This window comes from Contarinia nasturtii, unplaced genomic scaffold, assembly GCF_009176525.2.
Source record: "Contarinia nasturtii isolate CC-2019 unplaced genomic scaffold, AAFC_CNas_1.1 Cnas_scaffold_129, whole genome shotgun sequence".
NCBI classification, from domain to species: domain Eukaryota; kingdom Metazoa; phylum Arthropoda; class Insecta; order Diptera; family Cecidomyiidae; genus Contarinia; species Contarinia nasturtii.
In genome coordinates this window covers 10292903-10316136 of record NW_022197486.1, presented here as the reverse complement: position 1 = coordinate 10316136, position 23234 = coordinate 10292903, and the positions used below count along the sequence as shown (strand labels likewise).

The 23234-nt window shown below is 32.1% G+C and overlaps 1 protein-coding gene across 1 annotated transcript in view; it reads right to left on the bottom strand.

Annotated features, from left to right (window-relative positions):
• Nucleotides 1-1421: 1421 nt before the first annotated feature.
• LOC116344080 (calcineurin subunit B type 2) overlaps nt 1422-23234 on the bottom strand; it is a 33879-nt gene continuing 12066 nt past the window's right edge. Inside the window, exons 3-4 of the mRNA XM_031772467.1 lie at nt 3880-4178; nt 1422-3617 (exon numbers count right to left, since the gene is read on the bottom strand). Coding sequence (XP_031628327.1) covers nt 3447-3617; nt 3880-4178 — 470 coding nt within the window. The 3' untranslated portion in view covers nt 1422-3446. The remainder of the gene's footprint in view (nt 3618-3879; nt 4179-23234) is intronic.

The window sequence follows — 23234 nt, the reverse complement described above, 5'->3', positions numbered from 1 at the left end:
ATGGCAAATCACATACCGATGCCAACTTAAACAACACAACTCTCACCCACAACACGTTTCAGTTCAGCTAATCAAAATCTGTGCGAAGAAGATATTACATTTCTCTATGTCCAACTAACACATGGTTAGATATTCGCTGATAGATATTCGTAAACAGAGCCGTGAATTTGGGTCTTATACGCCTATAATTGTGATTTCGAAAGTTTTCTAGCAGCTTATAACGTTTAGAAAGAAAAACAATCGAAAATCTTTTTGATTCGCTAGATTTCGTTCAATGCTCGAGCTGAAAATGTTCGAAAAAAAATAGACTTGGATCATATAGACTACAACGAGTGTAGCATGTGTTGAGATGAATTTAATTGAGACAAATGTCACAGTCTGACTGAGTTGTGATAGATGAAGCATTCGAATCAGAGGCTTAATTTTCGTGATTCTTATTTCCACTTTTTTTTTTTTTTTCTTTTTATTTCGGGTCGAAGGTATTCAGCTGGCGGTATTACGGTATTAGATTCAGAATTTTGACAAACAGAAAAAAACAAAAAAAAAATTCAACTCAATTGTCGGCTACACAAAGAATCTAACTATAAGCATATTCAAAATGACTAATGATGGTAAATCTTGCGAGGAAAATCATCATCACGTCGAATACACAAATAATACGTCTTAAAGTACACATTCAATTGCGTTGAATCCCAACTCTTAACCATTCTAAAGAAAAATCGATAATAATTTACGCTAAAAATATCTATATATTTTTTTATTTCTATGTTTTGTATCAATTAAATACTTTTATCTTTAATCTTTATCTATTTATATATTTATAAAGAGAGAGAAAGAGTTGATTAGTGATGATGATGATACTTGTGTATGATGGGCACATATCGAATGAATTCTTTGCTTTCAAAAAAAAGAGACAATAAAATTTCTTAGTTAGAGTGTTCGGCATTCGGTGTCAATGTATTTTGTTATTTTCTTTACTTTCTTGCATACTCGCCTTCTCCGTCGGAAGAAGATCCATTTTGTGAAATTTGTTTTTAAGTTAAATGTCTATTATCTAAAAATCATGTCAATAATATTTATATATTTTTTTTATTAAGTTGGTTTCATCTTTTTTTTTCGTAGTAAATAAATTCATTAAATATTAGTAATGGTTAAAGTTATGCATGTTTCAATTCAGAAAATCATTTTTTTTTCCTCCACATTCATTGGTTGGTTTTTCTTTTGTTTCAATTTCTTGTTTCCCATTCAAATAATTCAAAAAGATTTATTTTTAAGTTTTTATTCTTTGTTATTTGTTATTCGTTAATCTATTCAAAATAAACTAACACAACGAAAATCGAAAGGCAATGTGTTCATTTTAATATGATTTCATCATCATTTTTTTTAAAAGTTAGTTCCTCTTTAAAAAAAGAATCATCTTGTTTTTTTTTCATTTTAATAGTAAGTTAGTTAGTAATACAATAGTACAATTACTTAGGTTTCAAAAAATATTTAAAGTTTAGAGATTTTTGTTGTTGTTGACAAAACAAATATTGCTCGCTTTTGAAATGATGTTGATGTTATTTCAAAAACACTGGCACATTTGAATGTTATATACTTGAGATAGTGTGATAATAAATACAACATACGAAAATGAAATGTTGTATTAGCTGGTCATATTAATGCTCGCAAACTGGATATTTACAAAATATGCGAAACAACACGATTTTACAGTTTATTGGAATGTAAACCGTGAAATGAACAGTCAACACAAAACATTCTCAAAGCAATAATGTCCGCAAACGAAAGAAAAATGTTTGATTTGACTATGATATCCGCAAGAATTGTTAATTAAATCGAAATAATAACACGTATTTTGATTAAAAGCCAGCAATGAGGCATTCGAATTCATTTTTTCATCTTCTTCTTTTGAATTTGACTTTTTCTCATTGAACAATTCAAATTTATTTTTTGATTTTTTTTTTAATTAAATGATTTGCACAAAATACGTTTGGTTACGAATATACTCAATGCTAAAGTTTGAGATAAAAGCAATGAAGGAGCCGTGCTCAATTTAAAATAAATCCAATGATTCAATTTGAACTATGTGATTCTGCGTAAGCAAACAAAAAATGTGTTTGGTCCACAATTGATGAATTTGTCGCGTGCACGCGCACCCGACTACATATGTTGACTTCTGTTGCATTGATTTCGTACGGGACGCTGCAATTACAAACGATTGCTTAACTCAGACACCACGATCGTCTCTGATCTTTTATATTTATTTGATTTGTTGTTTGTTGCTTGGATAAAATGTTCTCTTTTTGCTGCTAACTTGAATTTTTTGGTTGCTATAAAACTAAGTACAGTTGCAGTTGGATCCTAATTGAGTTTGCATAGCAATTCAGTTAAAAGATAAATGTGCATTTGCACTCTCAAAATTCGATATTCATTTTCGAGACACACACACACAAACAAACAACAAGAAGATTCATCACTTATTTTTTTCAGACAGAGAAATTTTCTTTAAACAAACGAGACAGCAAAAAATTCGGACATTTTGAATGAAAATTCACACAATTACGTTATTCATAGATTTTCTTTTATATGTATATATTTTATACAGTACTCTTAATTAATTCATTATTATTTGCACTCCAATTCAAAATGATAGAAATATGTTTATAATTTGAAATAAATACTCAAACATTGCAGATTGATGGTGTTATTGTTGTTTTTCAGAGTGTTATCAATGTTCATCATTTTGTGTTCAATTAAGAAAGATACAAACTTGAAATTAATAAGTTTTATTTCGATTGACTGAATATAAATCTGCTGTGCGGCAATAACATAGATCGATTATTGAATCTAGTTGTTATCATTTTTAGTTGTTGCCTGCGACTAAAATGGAACACACACACGGATGTGATGTTCCTGTACAAAGTATAAACAACAGCTTTATTTATGCATGCGAACGACTGACTAGAGCACGTGTTTTGTTTTTTCCATCCAATTTTGTGTCTTGGTTTTTCTTTTAATTTGTCATTCCATTTATTACATTTTAATTTTCGTAATGAGTAGAGAAGCTTAATTACCGATAGTTATTTATACCGAGATTAAAAATTACACAATTCCGAAGAACCAAAAAGAAAAATGTTGTTGAAAGGTGGTGGAGACAACGGCGATTTATTTACTCCGCATTTATATTGTTGTTGTTGTTGTTTTACTTATAACAAAGTATAGAAAGTGGTTAAATATTATATTCTCTTTTTATTTGCTAATTTTGCTTGCAAGTTTTTTTTTTGTTTCCTCTCTTTTGTTTCAAATGGATTTTTCATTGTGAAAAAGACAGATATTTCTTTACATTGTGTGGTTTTAATTTGCTTTCATTTGTGTTTTTTTTTTGTTTTGAATTTGGTTTTGTGGATTTTCTGTTTTGTTGGTATGGGATGTTTATTTAGAGGGTTTTAAACATCAACAACCATCTTCTTATGGATATCAGTATTACCAACTACCGAACAAAATTCTTCAAACGATATTTTGCCATCTTCATCTTTATCAGCAAAAACAATAGTTTTATCGACGATTTGTTGAAGTTGCGTATCTTTCAGATTGTTGCCGACCATCATTTTCAGCACCTGTAACGAGAATGGGTATATGTTATCGTTTGATTTTCTTTTTATACACAAACAAAAATACAAATGACATTTCAAATGTTAAACCATGCCAAAATCACAAATTACATGACTTTTTGGCATTTTTTACACATCTTTTTTTTTATTTTATAAATGTACTTCGGTTGACCAATCACGTAAAAATTGGTTGCCATCAGGCATTTGCTGTTCATTTGTGCAAATAGACGAAAACGATAGTAGCATATATTTTTTTCGGTTCGTGTACCTGAAATAGTTCGCCGTTTGATATAAAACCGTCGTTGTCCATATCGTAGATACGAAATGCGAATCGAAGCTTGGACAATTTATCGCCTTTAACGCTAAACTGCGAGACGCCTTGTATAAATTCCTTGAAATCCACCTCACCATTGCCATCCGCATCAAAAATATCGATGACACGTTGCACCAATGGATTCTGCTGTAGTTCAGCAATCGACATAAACTCATCGACACTCAACGCTCCCGAATTATCCAAATCCAATTTACGGAAGCGTTTTCCCAGGCGTCGAATTTCATCTGCGTCGACTAAATGGAAGAAAGAAAAAAGTGTTTGTTAGAAAATGATAGACTTACAATCGAAATAATATATCTATCTATGTATATTACAATAGCGTTTTTATTCATTATTTTTATTTGTTTGGCTGGCTTTTATTAGAAAGAAGAGAAATCGTTTTGTATTATGCTAATTCCATTTTATGATAATGATTCTTTGAGTACCAATCCAATGACCATCGAAATCAATAAAATTCAATGGGGACTTTGGTTCAAGGACTCGCTTTTATACCCTTTAAGCAGTTTCAGGTATAGAAAAACCCAATTTCATATTGGACCATAAAACGAAACTGTTAAATTATCTGTAATTTTTATCACTTATTTGTATAATATTCAAAAGGCGTCATTTGATGTCGATTGTGCTTAAAATAGCTTCCAAAGCCGATTAAAAAAGACGATTATCCGGACTGAGTGAATGAAGTGCCTTTAAATGAATAAATAAAAAAACAACGCATCACAAAACAATTGTCAATTTATAATTGTGCTGTTGATTTAACCATTGCAATTTCGTTTATATTATTTTATTCGTCCTTTTTCGTATTTATTTCGAGATGTTCAGTTTTTTTTTCTTTTCATGTTAATCATTTTATAGAATAGAAGATGTCGATTGGTCGCCAGTGATCGTTTGCTTGATTACTTGAAGAATATGACTCAAAATATCGAATCTAAAACGAACTCATTCCAGTTGAAATGTCCATCTACATGGACATCACGTCAGTGAAAGAGACATACTATCCATTAGTTTAATTGAATAAATAGTCACATCGACACTCAAACAGTTATGTGTTGCACACACAATTCAATATTTTTTGATTGCAGTTCGGTATATGTTTTCAATGCCGGAAAAGTGATCGTTTGTTAGTGACCATGGTAATAAATTGGATGCAAGCACTTTGGTTGGATGAACTAGAAATTTATGGGCTACTAAATTTATTGGTTGATGATCGACGTAAATACATATATATAAAGTATACACTCACGCAAGAGCTAGAATCATCCTATATCGGCTCCATGTGTGTGTCGTGCTAACTTGATTACATTTATTTAATAAAATTGGATGAACTGGATGAGTTATTTTTATTAGCCGAGAGAGAGAGAGAAAAAAGCGATATAAAAACGCTCACACGTATAACTCAGTTCAATCCAAACCATTGAACGTGCTCATAATACTGACACTCAAAAAGGATAGCCCATAAACAATTTCGAATGAATTTTTTATATTAATTAAAAGACACAATTAATATTCGATTTTATTATGTGCATATGAGTTGCGAACTGTGAACTTTTTCCACACTTGGCATCGTTTGAAAGTGAATTGCGAATAGCGACATTTTATTTTGATACACATACACACAAACACTACCACATCTAGGCCTCTCCATAGCCATTTTTTTCTATCTTCCACTCTTTGTCTCTTTTTCGCTGAATAAACACGATTCCATACTGTATTTGATAATATTGCCTGCATTCAAATTATTCAACAATCATGAATATACAAAAGCGAAAACTGAATGGAAACGACACATGCAAACTTGAGAAATATTACAGCGACATCACATCACCTTAATGATATATTTAAACGTGATTTTCCTCTATATTAAATGAATGCGTTTTTTATTCGCTACTTTGTCTCTTTCCTGTTTCTGGATTTGGTACATAAAATATATATGGATGCTGGCGTGTTATATTTTCCATCATACATTCATAAGCAAATCACATCTCATGTTTATACATTTAACGTTGCACATCAATGGCATTGTTCATAAAATTATTATGAAATGGTATACTATTTTGAAGCTCATTCATTAATATGTGAATCTATTGGTCTATCTATTTGTGGTGGCCACAGTAAGTGGATGTTGCTTGTGCTGTTGATGCACACAACTGTTTTTTGTTTCTGTTGTTGTGCTTTTGTGTTTGTGAATGTGGTCAGTGCCAAGTGAATAAAATTCAACGAATGGGTAATGCAGTTTGTATGCTGGTTATGTGAAAATGGTAAAAGCTTTTGTTGTCAATGTTGAATTATGGCTTGGTTCGCTTCACTAGTTTCATTTTGAAAATGTTTCAAAATGAATTTTCATCAAGAATCACATTTTGAATCGAATGTTTTATGATGCCACCATAAACCTCATCACAACAATTGAATTTAATCGCAATAGGTATCCGTTTTCTGGTGCCATTCAAATAATGTCGGCGATACGTTATTGATGCATCACAACGAATCTTTTTGGTGCACACCAGACACCATACACAATTGAATATGCTATGATGTGAAACGACATGAAGGAATTCAACGTTTCGAAGCGAAAAGAAAAAAAACGTTCTGAAATTGTACGACCACCTAAATATTGAACAATATAGATTGCCAATAAACGACGAAAGCAATATGTACAATGCCACGTGGAGTGTATTTATTTCAAAACGTTTATGGCAAAAGTTTATAAGTCAAAATGGTAATACAGTCGTTGGCCTGGAAACTGTGCATATGTATAAAGTCCAATATGCGCACAATATGATGACAGTACGTTTCAAATATTCAATTGTTTGAATCGCAAATGTTTGAATGGCATGTGACGACGCTGATTTTGAGGATATCGCTTATAGGAAAAAGCTCAAATATTATTTTATTAGCGGATGATTAAATAAATGCATGCCGACATGGCTTTGAATCAAGTGCACTTTCTGATATCTGATTTTCATTTTTTTGTGCAATCATTTGTCCATTGATTTCAATTTGAAAACAATATAAATGTCAAAGCGGTTGATGCGATGAATCAAGTTTTGTATTTGCCAATGGCTTTTATACGTTGCATGGCAAAATATTTTCTATAGATCAAGATTCAATATTTCCAATCCATCTTCAATCAATCGGTTGAATTATTGCTCCATCGAGTTGTTCATTCATTCAATGCGCATTTTACGGCGGTAACATTGATTGTCTGCATACTTTGAATGCATTAAACATCAACTATTAAAATTTTGCGCACTTGAAATAACTTCGATCAGAAAGTTGCTGATGATGCTTTCACTTTCTTTTTGTGGCTTTGTTTGTGATTTACACTTTACACTTTTTATCTCTATCTCTGTTTATGACTCTTTCTGTCGCTCTGTCGCTGTCGGCGAGATTTTCGTGTAATCGAAGTAATTAATCGCATTTCACGGTAAATGATTGCTGAGAAATGAGTCTGACACCGAAATAGATGTGATGTGGCTGGTTTCACTTTTGTTAAGTGGGTGAATATGCTTGAAGGCCAGTCTTCGGCATCTTCGCTCTTTTGAAATGAGTCTTCAACGTTATTTTCATTTCGGTGTTCACTGAACTTAGCTTACCATGAATTTTTTCCAATTTGGTTGCGGTCTCGTATGGTATATTGGCAATCAATGGGAAATCTCAAGAGATATGTGAAATAAATCTCAGAAGAAAACCCAAAATTAGCCAGCTTTAATGCGATCAACTTATTTTATTGACACGATTTGCGCGTGATGAACAAACACAAACATCAATGAAGCCATCAACATTCGTGCTCTTTTTTTTGTTCTTCTGCATGCCCGAACATATGTGAGCATCAGTCGTTTTTCGATGATAATCATTTTCTTGATACTTTGATCGATAAAGCACTTTTATTGATTTGTTTACTCTGACAACGAAAATTGGTTTTCTCAGAACATTTTTATTTTTTACTTCTCCTCATTTTGTAAAACTGTTGTTGTCATACTTTTTTCTGTAACACTGCTATATTTGTAATTTGTTTGGTTTCCCACTTCCGCAATTCGAATCAATCGATTGCGGTTAACTTTACTTAATCCGTTGACTCTATCTATTTTTTTGTGTTCTACAAAAAGAAAACATGTTCCAACATTTATTTATTTTCATTATGTAATTTGGTTTTCGCATTTATGTTGGCATTTAGTATGGTTGTTGTCACCACTTGACATATAATTCAAATCGAATGGCCGCAGGTTCAATTGTCGATAAATTGGAAAATAAAAGTGTACATACGTTGTTATTCCAATTGAAAGCATGCTGCAATTTCTCTCTCTCTCTCTCTCTCTCTCTCTCTCTCCACTACATTTCGTACTCAGTGGCTGATAAATAAAAAGCATTTCAACCCTCTAGGATAGCAATATCAACATTTCACGATGTTTTTTGCCAATGAAATGCCAGAACACTTTTGTTTAATTTACAATTGATTCCTTGAGTTCTGAATCGTATCTGCATTGCATATTTTTTAATCAGTTTTCAAGTTTTACACGATTAAGTTCTCTTTTGATAAACACAGTCTAATTACCCAGCAACAACAACAGCAACAAATTGTAACTGTTCCATGTGTTTGGCCAAAAGTTTTGAATCTAAGCTCAAAATATCCATCGAAATTCCGTATTTGTTATGCAATCCAAATTTGGTCAAAAAATCGTTCCCGTACAGCTTTTGTTTGGTTTTTCCAATAAGTAACCTTAAAGTGGACGTGTACTTCCTTTTAAAATGTTAAGCTGTACATATAAAATGGTTGTTGTTTTTATGACGGCTGTGGTTCAAAGTCTATAGGAAGTCGTTCAAAAGTGAAACTGGAACGATGATTGAGCAAACGTATCAAACGTGTTATCATCTCGTCCGATGTTTGTTTATGACAATGGTGCGGCAATGGCGGCTACCCACATTGTCAAGAATAAAAATGCAGAATCTATAATAATTGACTTTGAAAAAACGGGAGAATAAACCAAGACGAAAGCATGGAAATATGGTTTGATTTAATTATTTCTTTTAGTTGGTGAACACTTCAGACTTTTCGTACAATGTATAATAATTCTTTTGTTGTTTCTTCAATGCTAAAATCTTCATAGTTCATTAAGTCATTGGTTCAATGTGCAATTCATTAAAATAAATAAAAAAATTGAAACCTTACATTTGGCCGTATTTGTTTCGTGGCAAATTTCATAGGTTACACAGCAGCCAAGCGCATGATTCTTTTTTTGCAACAACAAAATTCCATAAGAAACGCAAAACCATTCACTTAACTGAAAAGGGCTAACATTTTATTACAGAAATATAAACATTGTGGTATGGTTTATATCTGATGTTAGTTTCATATTAAATGTGACCTTCGAAATGAAAGGAGCGAACAACATTTTTACGATTTTTCGCAACTAACTTTATCGCATTTAATTTTTCGGCACCCTCGTCATAGAACTTTTTCTGGCATTAATGACCGAAGAGGTGTGGTACAGAGAGAAAAAAACCGATCAACTGACAAATAAACGTATTTACCAACTCAAAACTCATCACATAATACATATGATAAACGATAGATCCATGCCACACACATGTGAATAAAAGAATCAACGATGGTCGGTCGGATGAACTATTCGTTGAGATTCGAAAAAACTGTCTACCAAATGATTTATCATTATTACATTTTTCGCTTGAATTGGTCTTAAATCAGATTTTATAGTCATTTGTCAAATGTTCTGGAAAGAATAACAACGAAGTTCAAAATGATGTCTATCACAATGGTTCCATCAATAACAAAAAAAAACCTACATTTTCAACTCAATTTTAACGGAATTTTCTCAGAGGATTATAGAAAACTAAAATAATAAAATCATGGGAAGACGTTCCAATAAATTTTCGCTAGAACATAAGCGCTCTCTATTAAAATGTGCGCATTGATCAAATATAATAATGAATTTATGGATATGATTTTCGCCTATTTTGTGGAAGTCAAATAATTAATAACAAGTGAAATAAGGGCAAATATCGCATTTATTATCGAGCTGCAAGAATGCAGTTTGATGATCTATTAATAAGAGTTTTGGTAGAATTTCTCAAACTTTATTTGGCGACATTTCGAATCTCTCTGCGAAATCAGAACGAACAATAGACATCGTAATAGATATTTAATTGCATATTATCATGAGAATCCAACTTTTGCTAATCATATCATTCATTAAGTTCGTTGTTTATGTGAGAGCGGTGCCTTGCAAATATTCGGTATGATTAATTTTTATATGGTGTGTTCGAGAATGCCAAGCCCAAGAGTCTACTGCGTTAATTTCATGTGACGTGCAAATTTCAAAAGGACTATTTTTAAAGTTCATTCGTTCTCTCATCCATTTTTGGATTCACTTGGGAAATTTCTCAGTTATATTGTTGTTTAATGGAATTTATATCAATTTTTTTTTGCAAATAACAAATGTAATTTGAGCGAAAACTCTTTTCGATGTTCACACTGATTTGCGACAGTATCAAATGTTGACGACTGAACAATTTATGCACTAATTATAAACACAACAATGATTGATTGAGTCGTGGTACATCATTTCGAACTTTTTAACATTTTCATTTAATTATTTAAAATTTATGTAAGCTTCCAAATGAAAATGGTTCACGCAAAATGTACATTCATCGCATGAATACATGTAATTTAATGAATTTTATTTTAATGATGTGGCATCGTGTTTTGACCCAGAAAAACCGTCAATTTTTTTCGTGTTTGTGTGTTTAAACGCATTTAATTAAAACCAGTACCAAATCAAATCAATTTGTGCAGAAAATTAATGGACACGACACTGAATTGATTTGAATGTGTTGTTTTTTTCCCCATAAAATTGATTGCAGAATAGTGCACACTGAGCAAAAATCGAAAATGAAAATTTCAATAAAAATAATTATAAAAAATGAGTTTCGTTGCGCGAATTGTTCAAAATAGCTACAGGCGCACTTTAACACAAAAAAAAAACGTAAGCTCCTTCGCATTTTGTTGACTAACACAGTAGCCGCGTTAATCCCATATGGAGAGTAAATGAAAATAGCGAACAGGGCACACATATACTCTTCATCTGTGCTTAGCCTAGAATCTGGACATAAAGCTGTGAAAATAAATGTCGACTAAACAAGAACAGCTACTGAAGCAACAGTAGCAATGAAAAATAATGGTTTTATTCATTGGCCGCCACGAAATACCGATTTCTTTTTTATTTACATCACAATTTCAAGAAACACAAATGAAAGCATTCGTCATACTGAATGGAAAAGAGAGAGAGAAAAAGAATAAAAATGAACATTTTAGCTCATCCTTTTGTTACCACACTTCATTGGGTTTCGTATTATTTCACTGGTGAAATGATATTTCTTATTCTTGGCCAATGAAAACTCGCAATATTTTATGAATATATAAATTTCGCTCCTTTTATTATCGTGTATATATGTGTGTGTATGTGTGTAAAACATTGAAACCTACACGAACACTTACAAAAAAAAAGGAAAAAAGGAGGCAGACGGGAACAAAATGAAATGTGGTCATGAAAGAAATATGGTGAAAAAATATCAGATATTGTAAACTTTGTTGGTAGTGCATTGACTTTGATTCGGATAAAAAGCGAGCAATTTGCAAATGATTGATTGCACACGGCACGAATCTACCGTTTACATAAAGAGCAAAAGCACTTTCAAATTGCTATTGAAATGTTTCTTGCACGCTAAAATAAAATAAAAAATAAAATAAAATTCATAATTTTCAATCAATGTTTTCTATTCAAGAAATTTATGGGCAGTAGTTGATTTTGTAACAAGACGAAGACACGAAACGAAAGTAAAATTCAAGATGTACAAAGCAAAATTGAATTTTGTGCAAATGGTGTCGTCACATAAATTCATGCCACTCAGATTTCGAACAGCTGCGAATATGATAAATTATTTTGGAATGTGAGTGATTGAAAATTGAAGGGTCAACCAATACCCAAATATCGTTATACCCAAGCACTGTAGGTAACCGTCGAAATTATGAAATTCAAAGAATGGAATTATATATCACACCCATAATCATGTCACGCAAACCATGCATACATTTTCTTTTTCATTTGTCACTCGATAATTTTTAGTAAAGCATAAAGTAAATAGTAGTTGTTCTCACGTTATGTTTCAGCTTATCATTGAATGCTTAACAATTTCCATATTTTCTGGCAAGGACCGGTTCGTGCATATTTCCATGGTTGCCTAGATACGCTAGGTAGCATAGATATGCCAAGCATAGCGGCAAATGCAACCGACGCATCGCCGTCCACTCTGTATGAACATACACATGTTCGTGTATGCAGGCGGCCGTGCTTTGAGAGACGTACGCATAAGATATAGCTCGAATCGAATGGCGACGGATGCGTTGTGGCTTGAGTCTCCGCTATGCTTAGCATAGATATATTGCATAGAAATATGCGCGAACCGGTCCCTGTTTTCTGGGATAATAAAATTTATTTCGCAGATAAATTAAAATAAATTTTTTCGTTTTATTACTCGTAATGGATTTTGCACTAAACATTACACTACAGCATAACCATGCATAACCACCCTTTTCATTCGGTTCGTTGCTCTAATCAAAAATCGATGTCAAACGATATAATCAGACACGCTGTGTGACGCAGGCATCTCATTTTGCCATCAAAAGCGGCAATTTCTTAGAAAATAATTATAACGAAACAATTTTTTATACAAACATTCGAAAATTTGATAGAAACTGCGTTTGTATGTCAATGGAAATATAACTGACGATAGCGATATCTATTTAATTAGGTTTACCTCAATGGCAATGTACCGAAACTCAAAAAATCAACATGTTTTCCATGTAAGTGTGGAGCACTTACGTTAAATGATTTTAAAGGGCGTTAATTTTTTTTTTTTTTAACTGCAAAAATCAAAATAAAAGTGAAAAATGAACAAAAGTGACAACCTTCACAATACAACACATAACACGAACACACTTCAAATAGACATTCATAGCATGAGATTTTAAGGAGTGCTCCTTTTTTCAACCTTAGTAATATTTTATTTTAGTTGCAAAATTACGTTTTTTTATCATCTTTTTTTTTCAAACGCTTTCGTTTTGATGGCTCGTGCTTATTGATTCAAATGGTTTCGTGCGTGCTTTTGCTTTTTGAATGATTAAATTTTTACTGTGTTTAAGAAAATAATCGTCTCGTCTAAAAGCAACAACAACGATAAAAACACCCAAAAACTATTCAATAACATTTGTGTGTGACGTACCTAGTTGAAACAGCGTACAACAGCGAAGAAAACTCATATCATTCATTTCTAACTAAAAAAGCAATCACGACTTTGGCCTTCAAATGAACGAAAACGAAACAACCGAACATGTTATGTCTGCAAACACATTTTTTATCAAGAGTATGCGCCCAAAACATGAAAATAGTTTAGGAATATTCATTTGACTGATGAACCCATTCGTTTTCGTGCAGACAATGGAGACATCATGGATGCATGACAACCAAATTAAGAACCAAGCAAAATGGAATAAAAGGAAACATGTATTTTTTTTAAATAATAAAGTATATGGTACGCCAAGGAAATGCTCTTTTCTTGATAGTACAATTTACAAATGAGCAACACACATTGTGGAAAAAAAAAACAAATGATGTCGTTACAACAATGGTTAAGCTGTTGACACATATGTACTTGATAATGAGCCCCATTCACTCATAAATAAGCGAGGAAAATTCTTAATTTGTCCAGAAACAAATGTCATTTACACATTCAAACGATGAAAAATTGTGAAGGAGAAAAATACAAAAAAAATTGATTTTCACACAAAATAAATATTTTTTTTTATTTTTCTTTGGTTTGCTTTTCATTACTTAGAATTATTTAAACATCATGAATTTTTTTTCGTTTAAATATCGATCACATGGCAAGCTGAATGCACATTCGAAAATAGAACGATGCACTTTTTTTGGATCATTTTTATTAATTAATAAATGAAAGAAGTAAAAAAATGTTTAAAAGTAAATTCCAATCGATTCGAAATCGAGATGTAAAGCAACTGGTTTTACTATTTTATAGCTCATGAATTTTCCATCGAATGCTCTTGGTTAATGGGAGCGAGAGAGAGAGAGAGAGAAAAACTCAACCACATTCCAGTTGATGTATGTTAACATGTTAGACGGATTACATTTCAAGTGAATTATGAATTTAGTCATTTCATTCTGTTTCATAGTGCATTCGTGCATTCGACACTATGAATCCCACATATGCAATTTGCTATTTTTGATTTGAATGGAAAAATCAAAAGACACATTCTCGTTGACATTTTTTCTTTTTCTTGCAATTAAAGTGTCTGTGCAATGAATAAAATTGAAACTGCAACGATTTATCCCGAAAACGAAATTAACATATCAACAGAATGTTTGCTGTTTTTTTCATATATATTACGGATTCATAAGTTGAAGCGCATTTCATCGTCCTTGCTGTTTAAATCACGAATAAACATTACGTGAATAATGTGGTTTAAGCGAAGAGTGAGAGAGAGAGAGAGAGTGAATGCGAAAAAAGCGCAAACGAAAACATTCGCACGCTAAATTATAAATATTTAGTATTTTATTTGTAGGATCATACGTTTATTTACTACATTTCGTTGGACGCGCGACACCATCGATTCCGTTTGGATCGTTTGTCTCGTTCGGTTGTTTTTATTCGTAACGTAGTTCATGGTAAACATTTGTGTATGTGGCCATTGCTTATTTGTTTGTAAGTTGAATGTGCCGTTTTTTTTGCTGTCTACTTTGAAATGTTTAAAAATATCATGTGGTACGAATTTTTTTTTATTTGTTTCATTCACATACAGTTGTCGCACACCGCCGATCAGGTTTTTCGATGAAGTTACGGTGTTGCTATTTTTTTCGTGGTTGGCCGTGTGTTGTTCTCAGTTTTGTCGTGGCTGGTTGTTATTTCAGTCTGTTTTAAGTATGTATGGTGTATTGATGCATACCAAATTTACACAATTTTGGTTATTTATAGGTTCGATTGTGTGATATGTTGTTTTTTTGTCGTATTATTTTGCTTAAATGTTTGCTGAACGCATCAGTTTGCTTCGCTAATGAAATTAAGAGATTGAATTTGAATAGAGAAAGAGCAAGAGAGATGAGCACGCGGGGATTCTTTGTCAATATAAATTATGGTGCCACAAGTTGAAAAATAGCATACAAAATACTGAATTGATTATTGTTTTGCCATCCTGATTTTGTAGAAACGATCTTTTATTTTCACTTTTCGATCAATTTGACTCAATGTTATACGAATCTAAATAGATTTCATAATTGTTATTTATTTATTTTTCGTCAATTAACTTTACATTTTATCAATGCTAATTGGCCAATATATAACGATTAATTAAAAAATAAAAAAAATAAATAAATAACGCTGAATAATTGAGGCTCAATTGCATTGAGCTCAAATTTACTTGAAACATTTCCCATTAAATTGACATTTGATGGATGTGTAAATGATGTAAAATTAATTGCGATTCAACATCGATATCGATTTAAATTGTCAACTATAGTGTGTGTTGTGTGAAATAAATTTTTTGTAAATAAGCTATGCGCGCACAATTTCAATGCTTCATGTTTCATTATTAATATCTATTAACGATGGTTATATGCTTTTCAATACAAATTCGATATAATGTGGCAACAACAACAAAAACATTGGTTTTAAATCACGTTCAGATCTTCATTAGTCTGTTTTGTTCACAGGTTCGCTTACGAATGAAAAGATGAAAATGAGCGAAAATTAATTAAAGTTTTGCTTCATATAGTTTAATAGTTAAATTTGATCAAGAACTGTGTTACTAAAAACGAAACGCTATAATTCAGAAAAGATTGAAACCAATTTTATATTGTCTGTTCATTTATTTTCTAGCATATTTTCAACTGCGGTTTTTTCTTTGCATCTTCTGCGTGTATAGGGATGAGCATCGTTAGCAAAATAATAAATCTTATGCTGCATCATGAATATTAATGAAACACATTAAGTGCTTTTAAATGAATCTACTCGTTCAAAGATATGAAGTTTCATAGTTTATAGATATTATATAGAGTAGTTTGTCATGAGTTTTGACATTGTTCGACTGCAAATTTTGTTCGCCAAAGTCTTGGGTGATGTGTGTACGATAGCGTCGGCCACATTAAACCAGTTTTAATAGGATGCTGCAATGACCATGGTGTTTCATAATAAGACCAACGACAGAAGAAACGGAGAGAAAATGTTAAGCGAAATCAATATCTGAGGTTGTGTTGCTAATGACGATGTCAACGGCGACGATATTTTTAATTGAAACTTGTATGAAATATCGGTCATTTTCAACCATTATGAAACCACAGCGCAACTCTTTGTATATTTCTTTTTTATGCTATGGTTCTGACTTTACGTTCGTTGTGAGACTTCTTTACTCTGCTCGCAATGAGATTTCCGATCAATTTTATTTGCCTTTGTGTTCATTTGCCAAGAATTTACTCATTTTCCAATTCGGCTCTTTGTCTGCTATTGTACACCGTGCAGAGTACGGTTTGATTTAAAAATGAAATCACTTTTTCACCATTAGATTTGCACCAAACATCGGAAGCATACACAGCTGAATTTGTACTAGCATTCTATGGGAGCATTTCAAAGGGCCAATTTATTATTCATTTCTAAATCATAGAAATCAAAGTGTACTCAAATTTTGCTTTTCACGTTGTTAAACAAAAAATAATCAACGACATATCCTTGTACACTTTTTAATCGCACGGTTCACATAATTTTCAATATTTCAAGCATTTTCAAGTAAGTTAATATAGAAAATGTTGATTAAAATAATAATGATAGGATTCATAACGAGTATCACTTACAGTCGGCTTTCAACGCGACTCGATTTAAGAAGCGCCATCTCTTTCACGCCAGCTTCTCATATATTTTTTTCTTGCAAATATTTTTTTCTTGCAAAATTGTATAAATTGAATAAGTTTTGCAATAATATTAACGAAAATAATTAATAGAATTTATAATAAATAAAAAAAATTGAAAAAACACACAAATATTTTATATTATATGATTCACCAGAATAGCTTCACTTCGTGTTGTTTACGTTGTTTCTTTTGACAGATATCAATGTTTGACAAATACATATTTTCTCCACGTAACCATCTCTACATGGTCTACAAGGCAAAGCTACATATCATATAATATAAAATATTTGTGTGTTTTTTTCAATTTTTTTTATTTATTATAAATTCTATTAATTATTTTCGTTATTATTATTGCAAAACTTATTCAATTTATACAATTTTGCAATTTTATTTGCAAGAAAAAAATATATGAGAACCTGGCGTGACAGAGATGGCGCTTCTTAAATCGAGTCGCGTTCAAATACATTGTCAATATACAACGCAAGTGATACTCGATTCATAATCAATAGAATATGGTCGTACTAATGTAGAGTATTGAATTCATTCAAGATGCCATATGATAAATATTAATTACAGTAAAATTAATGCACCAAAATCAATAAATTGAATACCAAACGGCTTATTTGGCCTATGAATTGAAGACACATAAGCTTTTTAAAAAAAAACAGTCAGAATATAAACATATAACTGAAGCTGTATTGACGCAATAGAAGAATTTAATTTCATAACACATATCGAGTGCTATGCGTTTGCCCACTTTCTTAATAAGGTATCCCAGTATTATGATGGCGAGCACTCGATACGTTGTCATTTAGCTTCAATTTCAATTGACAACAAAGATCAATAGATTCAAGTGAACGTTAAATGAAAGATGGCATAGTAAATGAACTGGAACGAAAATGGATTGCATTGTGGCTATAATGTAATGAATACCAATCGAGACTAATGGGATGTAGTGCTTTTTCATCTATTCAAGTTAGATATAGGCTTACCACTTCTCTTTATTATCATAATAGTCATTGTCGTCGTCGTTGTCGTCAATGGTCACAAAGTAGTATTTTTGAAAAAAAAAAAAAAAAATGAAAGCCTTCACTGAGGTTTTTTCCACTACTAACAATTCTTCTGACATCTAAGTCAGCATATTTTCAAATATCAGTTTTTGCATTATAGCTTATGTAATTGGAAGCATTTGAATTATGAATAATGGCTCTCTCTTTATTGTCCAATGCCATCATTTGACATTTTTGTGAATTTTCAACTCTATTGTGGATGTTGCCACACTGCAAAGTCACGGTATTTTCAAATATGCTGTAAAACTAAAAATTTGATAATGTGTATCTCTGCAATGATGTAACATCCGGAAAAATGTAAAATTATGCCATTGAAGAAAAAATTCCCCTGAGCGAACCGAAATTCGAAAAGCCTAGTTCATACTTTATCTAAATAGAGCATACGATGCTTTATCGTTTTAAAAACATTAACACACTGCTGTGACTGACATTGTTGCAATCATATGAATGTCAAAACGACCATTGTGCGAATGAATTTTCAATTAAAACTCTTGCTTCAGAACATCAGGTGAATGTTCTGCATTTGTAAATGAATGGAATTGAATGAATAAGCTGTTGAATCCAAAGACAAAAACCATTGCAATGATATTAGAAAATTCGTGGAAGATCGGGTTATTGCTTTTCGAAATGTGTTTTCAACAATATGACCAATTGTTGCCATGTTATCAGCAAACACTGAAAGCTGCACATTATTTTCCTCCCGGTCATTTAACATTCATTCATGAACCAACGATATTTATATTTATACGGTTACTCAACGTACACCAATGATGACTATATGTATATATTTCAATTCGGTTTTGCAAAATGAAATCGTGTGCGCCATTCAATCGTTGAACAACAAAAAAGAAGATTGAAAACCAATGAAATAACGAATATGAAACAAAAGACATTTTCCATCTTGTTACAAACTGAGTATCGGTAGTGATCGCACTGTACAATTCATTTCATTCTTTGTCATTCAACACCAAAGAAACAAAGTTGAAATGAATAAAATAGCTCAGAATAAAAACCGTTCAGAAATACCTGGAGTGTATTTTGACATCTATTGTTATTCAATTGATGACTGTAATATCAAAAGAGGCCTCACAGAGGAACACCATTGTGTTTTGATACGTACACATATGAAATGTATTTTTTTATTGTCACTTGCACAAATTTACACATTTTAATAGAATATTTTTGTTCCGAATAAAGATAGTATACAAAAAGCAAGTAGTTGTTATAAGTAGCATGATACAAGGATTATGCTTCGGGACGTTGATATGTGTAACAAGAGAACAATATTACTTTGTGAAACATTAGAAAATATTTTATACAAAAACTACATCAAATGAAGAGAGAGAAAAAAAAATGTTACACAAGTGAAAATGAAAATGAATAAACGAACCTGGGGAACGAATGATTGTAATTTTAGTTGAGCAAAGTGGAAAATAGATGAAATGACAAATGTTTGAACGAATAAAGCGTCAAAACAAATGTGCCAAAGATTTGTTCAACACAAATGGCACCGGCGGGTGATTCTTCTATTTTTTTCTTCTTCAAAATCAAAACAACAATGATTACAGGGAGATAACAAATGCTCAATGTATTAAATTGCTACTGTGTTAAAAAAAAATCTTTACTGTTTTCCATCCGCCCCTTTTACTCCATTCGCTAAAAATATAAATATTGTTGTCTATTCATCGCTTTTGGCATTACTATCTGCTCTTTTCTTTATTGCAACACAAATTTCATACAGTCCCAGTTTCGGTTCCATCGTTATTTCGGCAGCAGTAGAACAAGCTACTCTTGGCTCGCGAAAAGCCTTTGTGGCTCATGAATCATTTGAGTGTTTTTTTGTTCACACTAATTTTCTTTTTCAAAATCTCTTCTACATTTCGCCGTCGATTTAGTGATCTGAATAACAACATGCCTTCCATAACATAACTGCAGTGTGTGCGGAGCATTCGATTTATTTCTTTGTGCGAATGCATAATTCATGAATCCATCTCTAATTTGATTTCGATGGCTTTGTATTCACCGCTTACTCTCTTTGTATTCACTGCTTACTCTCTCAAAGTTCGAATGTGACTATTTTATTCAATTTCATTTTTTTTTTCATGAAAATTGTGCAATACAATGATAATTCAACTCATTTTAGGTCATGTTATGATTAAAAGATGATCTTTTTTGAGCCATTATTAATTTGAGATAGATATTCTCTTATTTTCCCATTTAATAATTTGCACATGCTTATGGTGAAACTACTATGTAATTAATAACTTTAAAGCCTTTCATTGTCCAAACGCCAACACATAAACAAATGAACAACGTTCGTTCATAGTACTCTGGTTTTAGGTGGAAAACAGGTGAACAAAAGGGTTAAATTACACACTGTACACTTAAATCTGTTAATAAATACCAATATCTCGGCATCATTTTATGGAATTGATATTATACAAGAGAAGAATGAAAATGATATTTCGCTTAAATCGATTGTTTTGCACAATTTAAAATCCATTTGCTATGGTGTTGTCATCATGACGTAGTGCGGCCAAATGGCGACACAATGTTTATTGATACTTTGCAATGTGTTATTCAATTTTCAATCACATAATTTAATGCGCTTAAAGCGATGCAAAGCTTTTTATTTCAATTTTCACGATTCGCTCTATTATTTCGCTTTACTTTCTTCTTCTGCCATTCATCCAGGCTTGGCATTTTGTTGTGATGCTGTCATACGTGCGAAAATCGATTTGCAAAGAAGAAGAGGGCGGAGACTTCAGAATGAGAAATATAAAAAGACAGCAAGCCATAAGAAAACCAAAGATTTATTGCCTAAAACGATAAAGAATAAAATTCACATATAGTTAGCGCTGCATTCTATGTAAACTTGTTTTCCGTTGCAACGGACTAAGTGGAAAGTATACGCTTATTACATAGAATGCAGCGCCAACTATACGTGAATTTTATTTTTTTATCATTTTAGGCAGTAATCTTATCACTTCTTTGTAACAAAAGTAGTATTGTAAAAAAAAACATATAGAACGTTTTCTTTGACATCTCTTGGATTTGTCGCATTGATTGGATTGGTGGGCTTTTATCAGAGCAACAACGGACTAAACACATTTTGCTTATCAAAATGTCGAGTCAAACAATGCGATAAAATTGCAAAAAAAAATAAGAAGAAACAATGTTCAATAAAAATACCAAATCCTTGTTCATGGTGCTTGTTTTTTCTTCTTCACAATATGTCTTAACTCATGAGAGCACAAGACGCGAATATCTCTATATGCATAGACAAATGTCTTCCCAGGGTTAAAGTAAACAATTTACTTGTACATATTGTAATATGCCATTTGTGGTTTGAGAGTATGCTCAACAATCACAATAACGAATTTCCAATGGAAAAACCATGCCAAACATTGGAAGAGCGAGGAGAAAAAGAAAACTTACCATCGTATAGCATACTGAAGCCAACACCAAAAAGCTGAATTGTATTTTTTTTAAACGCAAGAACCATAGATGACGACGACGTTGTGTCGCGCCATCTTAGCGGTACGCAAATGTCTACGCTAATAAGTGAGTGTATACAGCATTATGTCGCGGTAATTTTTTTTCTCTCTTATGGCATAACATTTTGTTCTATTTCACCGCGTTCATTCTATATATACTATTAATATGTGACAAATGCCGAGCAATGGAAAGTTAATCGGGCGTAACTCTTTAAAAAATCCCTTAATTTAAAACCAATTTTTGGTTTAGCTGTAGTAAATGGTATCGCGACAATATTTATCGGCGACCCCTTTCAAAATGTTGTGAATTATTATAAATAGGCATATCAAACTGTTACCAATACTTTATAAATGTAAAATGAAGATAGAACTTGTTTGTTTTAATTATTTTCAGTCTTTCACATTTGAGTGAATACAAGTCTAGGGGCTTTCTACTATTCGTGAATGGCAATTTATTCTCAAAATATAAACTTTTCCTATTCATACGTAAAATATACGAAATGAAGTATATTCATTCGCATCAACATCTATGAAAATTCGTATATTTCATTCGAAGCCATTCGCGAATGCCGCATACTGTTTGCGAGATTCCTGTGTTTAGTTTGTATGCGTGATCATTTGCTTCCATTCGCAAAATATGTATGAAACATTCGCTCGCAAATGCAACATTCGTATAAGTCGGAACCCCCTAGATACAAGTACAAATCGTTTGAAGCAAAGGGCGATAGATTTTCATAGCTATTCTTTACATCGTGGAAAAACATAGAAAAATGTGTGTTTTTTATGTTTTAATGTATTATTAAATTGCTATTAATAATTTTTGCCTTGAATTTAAGCATTTTATTTTTGTTTTGGCTTTAAGTATGTTGCCACGTAGATATTTTTACATTGGATGTATCGATATATTGGTAAAAAGGTCGGTTAAAATAGATGCTTTGTCATGTTTTGGCCGATGCTACCTAAAAAAAGCTCAAAACCAATTGTATAGGTACCAATCGTAATGTCGGTTGTGCACGGTGAACGTAAAATCCACAATATTCATGTCATTGTATTCAATGTAAATGCTAAATCGCTTAGAATAGACATTATCCTCAATGTTTCTTTACCGTAATTCTATTCAACAAGCGCAAACATTTTATTGACACTCACTTTGTTATGCGAAGCAATGCAGTGAATCAATCATTTGTTGATGATTTTTACGCTATTTTTGTTGTTCATTTTTATTTATTCGTTTGCATTCACTTTAAGCTATGAAGCATTTTGTATCATGCTGGTCGATATATCACGAGATACTTGCGAGTAAGTATTAACCGTTATGTGCTTGACAATGATGGGCCGTTGTCAAGAACACCGAATGTGTGGTGGTTTTTTTCTCTCTCTTGTGTCTCTTGGTATTTTGTTTTGCGAACAGTTTCTGCCATTGGATATATGTGCCAATTCGTATGAACATGTGATGCTGATGAAAAATGTTCGAATATCACGCTTGTGCTCTTTTTTACCATCAAATATTTGAACATGCGAGTAATTCATGCCAAAATACGGGTCAAAATAATTTTCACAAACAAAAATTGTTCACAAAACCCTTGCTCCACGGTATATGCTTAGAATGAGAAATGGAAAATGATTTTATTTTATTTTTTAATTTGTTACGCTCTCATGAACTAAAAATGAGTTTTGTAAGCGTAAAAGTTTTAGAACAGTGAAGATCGGTAAAATGAGTGCAACCAGCACAAACC